Source organism: Parambassis ranga, chromosome 18 (genome assembly GCF_900634625.1).
Source record: "Parambassis ranga chromosome 18, fParRan2.1, whole genome shotgun sequence".
Classification (NCBI taxonomy): domain Eukaryota; kingdom Metazoa; phylum Chordata; class Actinopteri; family Ambassidae; genus Parambassis; species Parambassis ranga.
Genome location: NC_041038.1, coordinates 13,418,616 through 13,431,789, shown reverse-complemented (window position 1 = coordinate 13,431,789; position 13,174 = coordinate 13,418,616). Strand labels below are relative to the sequence as shown.

The 13,174-nt window shown below is 46.2% G+C and overlaps 2 protein-coding genes across 7 annotated transcripts in view; both read right to left on the bottom strand.

The window, feature by feature from the left end:
- Nucleotides 1–234: 234 nt before the first annotated feature.
- On the bottom strand, nt 235–11,301 carry smpd4 (sphingomyelin phosphodiesterase 4). 6 transcript variants are annotated; one of them, XM_028429251.1, is made up of 20 exons: nt 11,121–11,301; nt 10,782–10,869; nt 10,583–10,669; nt 9,464–9,600; nt 9,308–9,383; nt 9,077–9,185; nt 8,913–8,965; nt 8,681–8,832; nt 8,446–8,578; nt 7,925–7,996; nt 5,682–5,819; nt 4,001–4,155; nt 3,686–3,776; nt 3,476–3,573; nt 3,200–3,363; nt 2,789–2,994; nt 2,471–2,701; nt 2,250–2,381; nt 2,036–2,164; nt 235–1,390 (listed from the first exon to the last, which is right to left on the bottom strand). In XM_028429251.1, exons 2-20 carry the CDS (start codon nt 10,818–10,820, stop codon nt 1,070–1,072), a joined length of 2,523 nt encoding a protein of 840 aa, XP_028285052.1. In that variant the 5' UTR covers nt 10,821–10,869; nt 11,121–11,301; the 3' UTR covers nt 235–1,069. The 6 variants fall into 6 exon arrangements, with proteins under 6 accessions (XP_028285052.1, XP_028285054.1, XP_028285053.1 ...); XM_028429253.1 differs by having other exon boundaries at nt 5,730–5,819; XM_028429252.1 differs by having other exon boundaries at nt 7,931–7,996.
- Nucleotides 11,302–11,574: 273 nt separating this feature from the next.
- LOC114451250 (semaphorin-3D-like) overlaps nt 11,575–13,174 on the bottom strand; it is a 3,628-nt gene continuing 2,028 nt past the window's right edge. Inside the window, exons 2-3 of the mRNA XM_028429830.1 lie at nt 13,047–13,169; nt 11,575–12,974 (exon numbers count right to left, since the gene is read on the bottom strand). Coding sequence (XP_028285631.1) covers nt 12,495–12,974; nt 13,047–13,169 — 603 coding nt within the window. The 3' untranslated portion in view covers nt 11,575–12,494. The remainder of the gene's footprint in view (nt 12,975–13,046; nt 13,170–13,174) is intronic.

Here is a 13,174-nt window from a genome sequence, read left to right as displayed (position 1 = left end):
TTTGGGCACATTATGTTGTATTTGACGGTTAGCTTGAATAAAATGAAATAATATATATATTGAAGGTAAACAATAACTCTTTACACTAAAATAAACTAAAATAAGACTATTACACTCATTGACATGTAGAAAGGGGACACGTTATTCAGCAAAACCCTCATGTAAACACAAGAGAAAACTTTCTGAGAAAGATTATTTATCAGTTACACAATGATGTCACACAAGAACTACAAACCAGTGCAAACACTTTATTGAGCCTGCTGGACGAAAAAACCCCGCTGCCACTGAGAAAAATACTTTCACTGTTTTGGCCTGCATCCGAGTTCAGATGCACGTCTGATAAAATTATTTACAGGCTGCATGAACCACATTTACATCAGCACAGCAGTCGTCCAAGCTGAAAGATCTAACACTAAAAAGAAAAGGGCTGCATCACTTTGGATCCAAAGAACAGACTGGAAATAACTACTGTGATGATCAATTAAACAAACACATGGATAACAGTTCTATTTCTTAAAGGACCGGTCTGCAGGATGTATTGGCACCTAGTGGTGCAGTTGCAGATTGCACCACTCTATGAGCCATCTATATACGTCCTTGGTCTATGGGGGCGCTCATCGTGACTTCAAAGGACAGATACAGTTCCATTTACAGACGTGTTGTTTTGTTCTGTAACATGACACCACAAGCCATTTACCATTATCCTCCATTCTGATTGGACACATGCAACAAGCAGCAGAGCACCTATCGATCTATATATCCGAGGATTCCTGTGACCTCAGTCCTAATCTGAGCCAACCAGGGAGTAAAAACCTAAAAAGAATGCAGTAATTTCTTTTGTGAATAAAATGGTTTTGACATGTTAAAGTTATAACAAAAGGACAACTAAGGGTTAAGACTTCCTGGTGTTTTTTTGGTGTTAATGTACACACACACAAATTGATGAGTTATGACCATTTAACCACAAATCATTCAAGAGAGATTTTATAGGTAGTTTTCACATGTTCCTTACAGAACTATAAAGGCCGTGTGTGTGTGCCCGGACGTTTGAACAAGGCCTCTGGCTCGGCTAATGTGTTTTCAGTTTGTCCCCGAACAGCATCATGAAGAGTCCGTACAGGAACCCCCCAGCCAGGAGGAGCATGGTGCTGGAAAACGGGCCGAGGGACAGGAAGGCTCCAAACACGTAGAAGAGGAGCAGCAGCAGGATGGTCCTGTAGCTGGCCAGCACGCGCAGGCTCAGCCTCGGCTCCCGGCTCGACTCCGTCCTCAGCCGGGTTCGCGGGCTCGGCCTTAGTTGGGTGCTGACGCCAGGATCCGTCAAATAGTGGCGGCCCAGACGACCCAAGAAGTCCGGACGTGAGCAGAGCGTGTTCATGTGGCCTGCGAACTGAGGGGACAACAGTGAGGACACATTCAGGACACATCAGTGTGAGACGTCCAGTTTATCATGACAGATGTGACCGACAACCTGAAGACAGAAGGTTTTTCTGTCATGTAGAAGCTACGATGTGAACTTTTGACATATAGGGACAGAAAATCCTGTGACTTAATGTTTCTGTCTACTGCAGGATCCGTGAAAAACCACTGGTGACTGAATACAGCTCACACACACTCAGCTCAGTTTCTGTAGAGAAACCATTTGTAGCATTCACCTGTGTCGAAACGGGTCATTACAGAAAATCTGTTTTTATTGTGTTTGTTTTATTTTATTATCCAATAATATATAAAAATATATTTTAATATAATTATAATATTATTCTTATGACCCAAATGTTCCTTTTCCACACGCTGTAAGCTCCCTGTAAATGTTTCTGGACCCCACACATGTACATATGTCCTTTGACTCAATCAAAAAAAAGTTTCATGCTCCATAGTTAGTATTTTAATATCTAGGTATGAAAATGTGTCCTATTAGCCCACGTCTTTCACTCCCTGAAGGAGGAAACTAAATAAATTCACATTTTGGTGAGATGACTGAGTTCAGGATCATCAGGTGATCTTCACTACGGGGGCACCTTCAGATGTCACTTACCCGCTCATTAACCAGAGAAGAGATCCTGTAGAGAAGCCTGACCAGCAGGGCGTTCTCATAGCTCCTGATGGGCTGGAGATCCGGGTCTCCCTGATACTGAATGTCAAAGCGGCGCAGTCCGTTTATGATCTGCACAAACACACGCACCATGTCAGGGTCTCCACTCCATGCTGCTCGGCTCACTGCTGATCCTCTGGTAGGTTAAAATACTGACCTGCCTCCTGCCCAGGTCAGTCAGGACGAGTCCATTCTCCCCCTGGATGCAGTCTGGCAGCTGCTTTGAGTTCCCATCATCCTCGGAGGAACCCAAGTTTGATATCAGCTGATTCAGCTGTCCTTGGTTCAGCTACAAAACAGTCAAATTTTAATGAGATGAAGTGCGAGGACATGAAAACCTCTGAAGTGAATGTTTACAGAGGCACACATGAATCTGACCTTAAAGATTTGGCAGAGGTTCTCCAAAGCTCTGTCCAGGAACTCATGGGTCTTCTTCAGACACTCGCCGCTCTCCTCCGGCTCGGCCCCGTGGAAGGTGTTGTTGAGGTCGGGGGAGCCAAATCCGAACCAGGACAGGAAGGAGTTATTGGCTGCCACCTCGCCGGATTGATCTGATATCCTTTTGGCGGTCTGTCGGGCTTGTGCAATGATCTGGATCAACTTCATGACCTGCAGGATGGATGTGGAAATGAAAAAAGTAAAAAAACAAGATGCAAGCACAGAACGTGCATCTGAAGCTGAACAAGCAGGACTCACAGCTCCTCTGATCTCCGTGCCAAACATCTGCTTGTACTGACAGTCCTGCCCTTCCAAAGCGTAGACGTGGCTCTTCACCTTAAACACCATGTCTGTCACCACCCGTTGCCGTGACGACAGGTAGCTGCCTCCCTGGCTCGGTGTCAGGTAGCCACGGGGCTGCCGGTGGTGGAGGACGTGTTCAGGCTCCAGAAACAACTGCTCTCCTGGAAAAAGAGGTGATCAGAGCTGAGAAAACTGTGATAACTGAAGTGGATCTCACTGATATCCACAGAATATCTGCAGTTTGTGCTTCTTAAGCCAAGAGCGGCACAGAAACTTAAACTCCAGTGTTTTTAAGCACATGTCTCACCCTGTGAACGCACACAAACCAAACACAGGTGCAGAGGTACACCTGATCTCTGACCTCACCTTTCTGGACCATCTCTGCCAGGTTTGGCTGAGCGAAGACTTTGGCCACTCTGAACACCATCAGGGCATTTTTGGCATTGACTAGATCAGTCCTCACGGCTCTGTTCAAAAACACCTGGAAGAGCTTGGTGTACATGAGCAGGTTCTCCTGAACGAAGGTCTCCCTGCAGCAGAGCAGAGGAGTTACCAGCTGGAGCCTCCTCCTCATCAGCTTCTCATCCAACACTGAGCTTCCATTTCACAAGCACAGATAAAGGTTTACACCCTGTCACTCACCATTTGTCCGGTACTGTTCTGTTCTGGTCTGGCTGAGGGTTGGGCTTCTCTCCTGTGTATCTCCATGGCTGGATGTAGCTCAGCCATGTCTCCAACACCTAAAGAGAGAAAACACTCAGGCTTAAGAATAAATAAAAGTCTTTTAAGCCCCTGCAGGTCATGTCTTAGAGTTAAGTATAATAACAACAATACATGAAGTCTGAAACCCACCGCTCTGAACGAGGCGTCGAGAGGCCAGTGCCCGAAGCAGTGCTGCAGGAACAGGTAGAGTTTCTGCTGGACAAAGCGCTGCACCACCACTCTGCAGGTCAGAGGGAGAGGAGACATGAAAAACACTTTCAAACAGGAGAAACCGCTTCATTGTTCCAGTAAACCTAAGAAGAAGTGCTGCCGGAGCTATACCAGTGGCCGAGTTCTGAAGATTAGGAAATGCAAACATTACAAGAAAAGTGCCAGAAGGTCTGCATCCAAGCAGACCAAACAGATTCAGCCATGAACAAACGCTTAGTTCAGTTAAAGTCTGACCTCTTGAACTCCTCCAGCGGGCTGGTGTGGGTGTGTGAGTGGGCGGAGGGGGAGGAGGACAGCTGCTCGGGCTTCAGGCTGTTAGAGAAGGCGTGCAGATGTTTTACCAGGAGACGCACCACCAGCACGTGCTCCTCCGTCGGACTGAAGGGCTCCTGAAAGGGACAGTGGTCACACGCTGCTGCACTCCAAGTCATCACATCAAGCTCTCACAATTTGAACAAGCAGCCAATCCCAATGCACCCCAGTCCAGAAAGCAGCCAATCAACCAACACAGGATCAGAGCACTTCCTGTTTCCGTGAGCACAGAGGTCCCACAGCGATGGGTCACAAGACCGAACCCGGTGTGAATCCAAACATCCAAACTTCACAAACGTTTTGTGACATCATTTATCAGCTGGAAGACGTTTTCAGTTTCCATCACTGTGGGACTCCTGTGCTCCATCACCTGCTTCATTTACAACAACCTGCTCTGTAAAAATGATGCAACCTTCGATCTTCTAGTCAATGCCAGCAAACACAAGCACTACCTCTGTAAGCTGGAGACAACGTGATTAACCTGGCTTCTTTTTCAAATATTTCAAATGTCCAAATTAACAATTGTTCCTCTTGAGAATGCTTTAATGACTTTAATGTTTTTCAGACAAACAAAAACTACCACTGTGAGTTTAAGCCGACTCTTTTTAGAGCTGTGACAGCTGCAGAGACACTAGTGCAGGATTGAACCAGGTCTGGACCTGACGAGTCAGAGAAGACCCACACTAGAGTCCTGCACAGGAATGGACTGCCAGACTGCAGAGACGCATTACAAAGTAACATGTTCCTTTAGTACTGGAGTCATTTATCACATTACTGATAAAATGTTGGTAACATACTTGTTATGATCTCAGAATTCAAAGAGACCCCAGGGTGTCACTGAACAAACTGACTGACAGCATCAGCAGGCTCATTTTTATGATGCCGTTATTCACAGTCAGTAATATTTGAAAAAGAATTCATGAAGGGGCTGATCCTTTTATCTCCAACTGTACTTCATAACTCATTAAAAGATCTGACTTGATGTAACTTAGAATTGAATTGATTGCAGTAGTATCTTTTGCTTTACGCAGAGCCATAGTGTCAGAGAAAGAAGCACTTAACCACATAAAGAACAAAGCACACAGAATAAAAAGCAAGCCCTAAAAACCACACCCACTGCAGTAAAGATCTGCTCCAGTCTCCAAAGCTTCATTCCTCGCTCACTTTATTTTGTCAAGGATCCTTCTCTGTATAAACGTATAGTTTAATGTCAGTGACAGCAGCTTCATAAAGTGAAGGTCTGGTATCTTACTGTAAAAATCAATAATCAAAGACATGTTTTTTCTGTCTCTCAGCCTGCAGCCATGATGAGGTGCAGGCTTTTATACTGCAGTGAACAATGAGACCACACTTAAAGGGTTAAAAATGAAACCCAACCATAGAATTTATCTATAACTGTAAATACTGTGCATCACAACTCACCAACCTTTTTACATGCCGGCCTGCTTTTAGAGAAGCTCAGACTCATCATGACGCTATGTGCAAAAGCAGGATAGACCATGCAAAGTAATCAGCCGCAGCAAACATGTGCATCCTCAGGCTGGTGACTGTCTCAGAACCAGAGAAGGAGCCTTGACTGTGACCTGAGCAGAGTTTGGTTTACCTCCAGGAGGCCCCAGAGGGGCGGGGGTGAATGAAAAGGTAAAAGTACTTGGTAGGTGTGGAGGGTCCCAGAGCCTGGTGGGGCGTAGGGTTGGCACGGCATGCTGGACATACTGAGGCGGTACTGCAGCAGCGCCAGCTGTTCACCCGTAACCACCAGGAGGGGGGAGGAGGGGGAGGAGGAAGAGGAAGGACGACAACAACAACAACAGGTGGAGGAGGTGGAACAACAGCAAAGAGAGAGGAAGGGGGAAAGTGACGATAAGGGAGGGTGAGGAAGAGGTGAGGAGGAAGGTACACATGAGAACAGGAGAGCAGCAAAAAGGAGAGAGCAACCAGACAGTAACAATTGGCCAAAACATTCAGGAGGAGAGGAGAACAGGAGAGGAGACAAAATCAAAACACAAGGCTGTAACTGCAGGAGGCCATGCAGAGGCCTGCCTGCTCGTCACTGAGGAGCACGGCCGCTGGGATGGGAGTCAGCACACTCAGAGAGAGGCTTCACACAGGCCTCCCTCTGAAGGAGGCACCATGTGGAGTCAGTGACTACTGTATGTCACAATAAAGACTGTTTTAACATGACTCCCATCCCACCTGATCCTCAATAACAGAGTGAACTTAGGCCTGGAAGACTTTGTGCTAATCAACAATTAGAAGTGTAAATGAACAAAATACAGGAAACACTGTAACAGCTAATACATTTCAATTCTATATCAAACTAATTCTTAAATCATTGTTTATTTACTGCTCCTACATGTCCAAAATCTAGCAGCTCAAGTCCACTCACACAGAACAACAACAGCTGGACACAGTGGTTAAAGTGTGAGCATTTCATTAACCTACTCACTAAAATAATGAATCAGCCTTTTGATGCATAAAGGCCAGAAGTGCTGCTACTGAGTGTTGAAACCTCACGACCATGCACCCTGTGCAGCTCTGGTCCCAGCACACACTGTATGTTTCCTGATAAAACATGTTTTTTCTGTTATGTTTTTTCTTCATGTGTGTGATATAATGTACAGTATGTGCAGAGATTTAAGGCACAGCAGCCCAAAACATACAGAGACTGGAGGACTGTTGCAGCAGCCTGGTCAGCCGTGCCCCGTTCACCTTTCACCACAAACACGTTCTCTGATTCATTTAAATGTGTCCAGAGGGAGTTGATCCCTGTGGGGACCTGCTGCCCCCCTGGAAATCCAGCTCAAACCCACAGAGACCAGACAAGCTTGTTACATACTCCACAAGAACAGAGACATGTTGTTTAGCTTCTGGAGATGGCAAGAATTGCACTGCAGGAGGCACAAGTGCACAAGTGGAGAAGCTTTTCCACTTTTCTGCATTCACTACGCCCACTTCAAAATTCTGACCAAGAAAAAAAGTTCTGCTCAGATGATGTGTGGAGAACAAACTCCCAAACCAGCAAACCACATGACGTCACTTTCCTCTCTCAGCGCTGAGAGAACAACTTTCTCTGTTCTTGTGGAGTATGTACCAGCCTTTAATTCTTCATACAGAACAGTAAAAGGAATGAGGACGGCTGGCCAGGCCGCTGACACAGATGTTGACCTTCAGTCCTGATCTGGAGTGCAACAGGTGGTCCAAGGTGCTGTGACCATCCACAGTGTTTAGAAGGTGTGAGTGCCATTTGACATGCAGACACAAGGAGAACACATCGGAGAAAACACATGATGGTGAGGTGGACGTGCATCATACAAAAGAACATGAGAGGAAGCAAAAGCACTACTACCATTACCATGCCAACCCCCACGATGCAGCTGCTCTACTGCAGCTACAAACTACAGCGTTTTTAAGCAATGCTTCAAATATAAACCAGGAAGTCATTCAGAGGGGGGAGAAGATTCCTGCTGCACATTCACACTGTTCTGACCTTCACTCTTATCTCATTAAAACATGTCAGACACTTGTTATAACACTTGTTATAACGTGTGGTTTAAACCTGAGTGTTGCTGTTTGCAGTGTGAACGTGCAGAGGGGAGGGTGAAGCTGCCTTTCATGATGACCCTCCAAACAGAACATAGATCCTGTGACCTCCAAACAGCTGGTCAGGTGCCATGATGGCCGACCACAGGGCTGCTGGGGGGCACCAGCTTCCAACCCTGGGTTTGCTCTTACATAGGAAGGAGATGGAGGGGGGGTGGTCAGCCAATCAACAGCCAGCCGTGCGGTGCTGCAGTGCAGGCGACAGGAAGGGAGGGGAGAGGTGAAGGGGTGTGTCCGTCTTACCTTTACCTGAGGGGACTGCAGCTTCTGATACATCTCTAAGGAGTAATGATGAAGCCAGACCTCCACAAACATCTGAGAAAAGAAGCTCACAGTCACACCACAGTTTCAACAATGACACAAACAAGTCCATGCCCTGGCTCTCCACATGCATTCTCTGCCTTCTCTGTGTGACAGTCAGTGGAATATAAATACATATAAATACAGGGCCATACATGAACTACATCTTCAAGAAGGAAATTTTCTTCATAAATCAAGTTTTCTGAAGCAAATGTGTGGTTTTTGTCTGGTTGTTTTTTCCTTGTATGTGAACCAGGAGGTATTTAATGTGGGAGTTATACAAGTTTATACAAGTGTCTTTGTCAGAGTGTTGTCATGCAGATATAAACGTTCATATCAGAGAATATGTCTCATGTTAATGGTTGACTTACAATCTGGAGAATGTTTGTGTTTTTCCACCTTTAATACTTTTCTTGTTTTCACTGCATTACAATCAAAGCTCTGAAGCACAGCTGCGCCCTCACCTGTAGCAGAGTTTCAGACCTCCAGATCTCCTGGGCTGAAGGCTCTGCATTCACTGAAGGCTGATGGAATATGTGATGTTTCAGGAGACTGGGACTGTGGACGCCATACCCAGCAAAGGAAACAGTGGAAGCTCTGAAGGATTTAAAAAAGATTTCCTAACATTCAAACTGCACTAGGAGGTTCTTCATGAGGAGATTTCATTAAAGGTGGTTAATAAATGAAATATATAATCACCTTGGAGACGGAGCAGTGACGGAGCCTCTGGAGTCAGAGAAAGGAGACAGAGGCACGTTTCCTTCACTGGGGAGGAAGTACTTCAGGTAAGTGTCCACCAAGACGAAGTAGGCGCTGTCTGTGGAGCTTCCATGGTGGCCTTGAGGGTAGTTCTGAAATCATGCAGAAACTCAGATCAATATGTCAGCTGAAGGTGCACTTCACCGAGACCAACAGCCCGCTGCAGACTAACCTTAGGCGTGATGAGACAGTAGGCAAAACTGTACATGAAGTATTCAAACGGATCTGCAGAACATTAAGGAACAACCCAACAGGCCGGCTTTGCATCACACGTCACAGTCTATCAAAGATTCCATGAAGGAAACTCAGACAGAGGGTGTTTGCACTGAAGGATACTGAGCGCGATGTTCAACGTCAGCAGACCTGACAGAGGGAACTGCAGCTTGTTGTGGAACAGAGGACAGTCTGGGAGAACGCCTTCCTGGATGCAGGCCTTCACAGGACCCTGAAAAAGCACCAGGACACGCTCTGCTTTCATTCTCTTACTCTTAGTGCCACATTCTCCCTCCTACACGGTGTGAAACCAGGCCGACTGCTAACTGCAGGATGTGAAGAAAGTGTTCTCACCGGGAGGTAATTAACAGGGATTTCATATTTGTACTCTTCTGCTTGAAGTTTATACACGAGCTTCATCATCGGTCCACTGAAAAGAGAATTTCATAAAAAGATGTTAGATCATGACATGCATGGCTGATGTGCAGTGTTTCAAAAACCTGTCACTACCTGGGGTGTAAAAAGTCCATGACGATGTTGTACTCGTTGCTCCGTGAATGAAGGAATCGCAGGTTCCAACCAGCGATGATGCCGTCCAGACTGCCAAACACACTCTCAACCAGCCAGGGGAAAATCAGGTGCAGCTCCTACACACACACACGTTAACACAGTGTTATCTGCCCTGCACGGTGAGCGGCTGAGAGTCTTCGGGCGACAGACAGTGTCACATAGAACTGCGATGAAACATCATGCAAATCTTATTGAAATGACTGCTGGAGTTAGTGTGTGTTCCACTGTGTCTGTCATGACCTAAAATACAGATGATTAGAGATAAACAACTGTTCTGCAGTGTCACAGAGTCACGCAGCCTGCAGACCATGATCCTGCTGCATCACTCTCATTCTTTGTGTCACTCACTGAACAGCTGCTCAAACAGAACCTCCACTGTCCACTCAAAGAAAACAAGAACTCATCAGTGTGCTATTTTAGTGCACTAACACTACACAGACTAAGTCTGAACCGCACTAATTACTTTTAAAGGTAAAGGTCTGTTACATTCGTCTGTGTATCTGTGTTATCACAGCTTCATGTTCAGTCTCTATTTTACATCTTATTATAGTAAAGTACACAATTCTTTGATACTCAAAGTGAAACTCAGCAGCTGTCTGCTCACACAACCAGTGCTCGGTGTGAAAGGTTAGGTCAGGACACTCAGAGTTGTGTCATGAACAAACCCCCTCCCGGCATTCCTTTACAAATAACTCTGGTCTTAGCTGATGACATGAAAGCTGTGTGTTAATACTGCTGCTTAACCACACACAGACACACAGTATATGTCATGTAGTCACAGAACATGCCTCTGCAGAGGTCAGGATGATACAACCAAGGCCTACAGTTATTTAATATGCAAAATATAACACGGCTCTTGACGTAATGTGGAATCAGACAGACATGTACAGCAGTATCTAGGCTTTTATTCATATACTGGATATACTGTATACATAAATCACAAGTAACCTGATTATTTAAATCCCTGTACATATGGTCACAAACAGAACGGCCATGTTTTTTGATCACAAGAAAGCAGAGAGAGCTGATCATATCCAGAGATTACAGTGTTAACAGTACCTTTGCAGGATACTCGTCTATGATCTTCACCAGGTCCTGGCACCGCTGGAGCAGAGGTTTGGTGGTTGTGTCGGCTTTAAGGTTTGCCTGGAGAAACCAAATCACAGCACATTCTCAGAAGAAACAAAACTAGTCAGCAAGATGAAGAACTTGGTTTCTAGGAGTTTTACAGTGAGCCGCCAGGCTGGGCCACACTCACCAGCAGAAAACTGGGCTGCTGTAATGTCTGAGCAGCCATGTAGGACCCGTCTGTTTATGTCTTCTTGTACAGTCCACTGGGATCCCACCTGAAGAGAATAAACACAGAGAAACTTTTTAACAGCTAGCTAACCTAGCCTAGCTTGTTTTTAGCCCGCTTCCAGAGAAAACAAACTGAAAGTGGTGCAGACTGCTGAGGCAGGATGATCACTGTTAATCCGAGCACAATGTCTCTCATTGACTGGAAGCGCTGTCAAGTCAATGAGCCATGCAGGTTAGCATGAGCAGGCTAGCTACGGACAGCTAACAGCTAGCAGAGCGAGAGCTAGCTTAAACTTACAGTAACAGCCGAGAAGTCAACCTAACAACAGATCCCACATCAGAGGAAGAGACTGTTTGTCTTCGTAGTCATGAGTGACCTCCACACAGGACAGCGCTTCAGAGTTTCAGCCGCTTTTTGCCGAACGCGTTTCCATCGGTGTGATTCAAACAGCGCGGAGTGCAGCAGCCGCTCCTCTTCTTCTTCGGTGGTGTTTGACGGCAGGAGGTGGTGAGCCTGCTGTGTTACACCTCACTGCCCCCTGCTGGATGTCCTGATCTAATGCAGTGTGGTTTTTGTCATACTTAACAAATATGTATTAAAATAATGTGCGAGGCTTTAAAAAAACAAGCTCCATCCTGTTTTTATTTACATTTTATTTCTGGAATTAGCATTGTAATAATAATAGTAGGACCTTTAATGTTACACAATTAAAGTGTGTGAATGTATGTTACACAAAAAACAACCATTTCAGTTCTTCTTACATTTTTGTTTTATTTTAAATGTGAGTTATCATTCGTGTCTTATTCACATACAGTAAAAAAACATCACTCAGTTCATCGAGCTGTGGAGTTAAAAAATAAACACGGGTTCATACAAAACCTCTAAATTCTACTGCATGAGGAAAGAAAACTATCAAAAATAGAGTTCTGTAATATACACGGGTGTGACTGAGCTTTCAGGTCCAGAGAGGTTTCATCTGAAGTGTGCGTTTCACTGAAGCCACTGGGTTTGTCTGTAACATAAATACACGGAAACATCAGGCTTTAAGCACAGGTATACATGAAGCAGAAAGATGGCACGACACGATGGTCTGCTGTCACTGACGTACACTCTGTGTATATATATATAATGTAAGAGAGACTGGAGGTCAAGAATCTGCAGTTTAGCTGATTAAACAGAGCGTTTGAATATAATCTGGGTACAAGGGATGTGTGATAAAGTTCATATTACTCTCTCTCTTTTCTCACGGTGGCTTTCTGAAGAGTGTTTAGACAGTTACAGCTATGAGACCTGTACATCCACAGCTATCGGTGTCTGATTTCAACACACTCTATCAGCACTGCTAGCCAGCTAATTGTTAATAAAAGTTACATCTGGTAACCACTGCTGAAGCATGCAGGTGTGTGTGAGTGAATAATGTGGCGTGGGGCTTTGTTTTCTGGCTGTTTTACAGTCTGACTGTCAGCTGCAGGTACGTACACTTAAACTCTGCATTTTTAAAAACATGAATAGAATAAAACACACTTTCTACATGCTGTGTCTAAATGTGAATATTCAGAGGATACTACTGTCCGGTTTAACATCAGTGGCTTCACAGGCTGCAGCTCTGTGGATTTGACCTTTGCTCTGTTCAGGGTTGTGGTCCCTGCAGTCTCAGAGTCCTCCGCCTGACTAGAGGGGGACCTCCTCAGGAGGGTTGTTTCTCCTCACTCGGGCTTTCCTGCTCTCGTGTTTCAGCTTCAGAGTGCGAAGTTTCTGCTGCCGGCGCTTCTCGCGGTACCACAGCTGCTCGCAGTACTCGTCCACGCTCAGGCCGTTGCCCTCCACCATGTGCAGGTCTTTGTAGCTCCTCAGAGGCAGCTGCTGCCACGAGTTCCTGTGTCCCAGCAGAGAAGGATGAGCAGGGCCCGACTGGCCCAGGAACCCAGTCATCCCTGCTCCTGCCGGGGCCTTCCTCCCTGCAGGGTGCTGCGGGAGCCGGGCCGGGTGGAGGTTGTGGTTGGGGATGATGTGGATGCGGTATCGAGCCAGGACCTGGCTGTAGGAGTGCTCGTGCCCGGTGCAGATGTAGAGACCTGCGTCAGCTGGCTCCAGGTGCTGGATCAGCAGACCCCGCTTCAAGTGGAGGGAGCGCTCGTCGCTCTGAGGGAGCTGGGAGGAGGACAGAGGAGGAGGTTCAGAGCCGAGGCGCCTTTCAGACTCAGCTGTAACCAGGACGCTCACCTCTCTGCTGCCGCGTGTCTCCTGCTGCCCGTCTGAGGGCTGCACCGCCCACCGGAGCTCAGCCTGCGCCGTGCGAGGAACACACTCCAGGAAGGTGGCGTTTCCCTCCACGCCGTACACCACCTTCC

What these genes read in the sequence shown, in the direction of transcription:
- smpd4 (XM_028429251.1), bottom strand. Translation starts at nt 10,820, where the DNA reads ATGGCTGCTCAGACATTACAGCAGCCCAGTTTTCTGCTG. An exon ending in ATGGACTTTTTACACCCCAG is followed by an intron (nt 9,384 to 9,463) that starts GTAGTGACAGGT and finishes TTCTCTTTTCAG; the next exon opens with TGGACCGATGATGAAGCTCG. An exon ending in GTCACTGCTCCGTCTCCAAG is followed by an intron (nt 8,579 to 8,680) that starts GTGATTATATAT and finishes TAAATCCTTCAG; the next exon opens with AGCTTCCACTGTTTCCTTTG.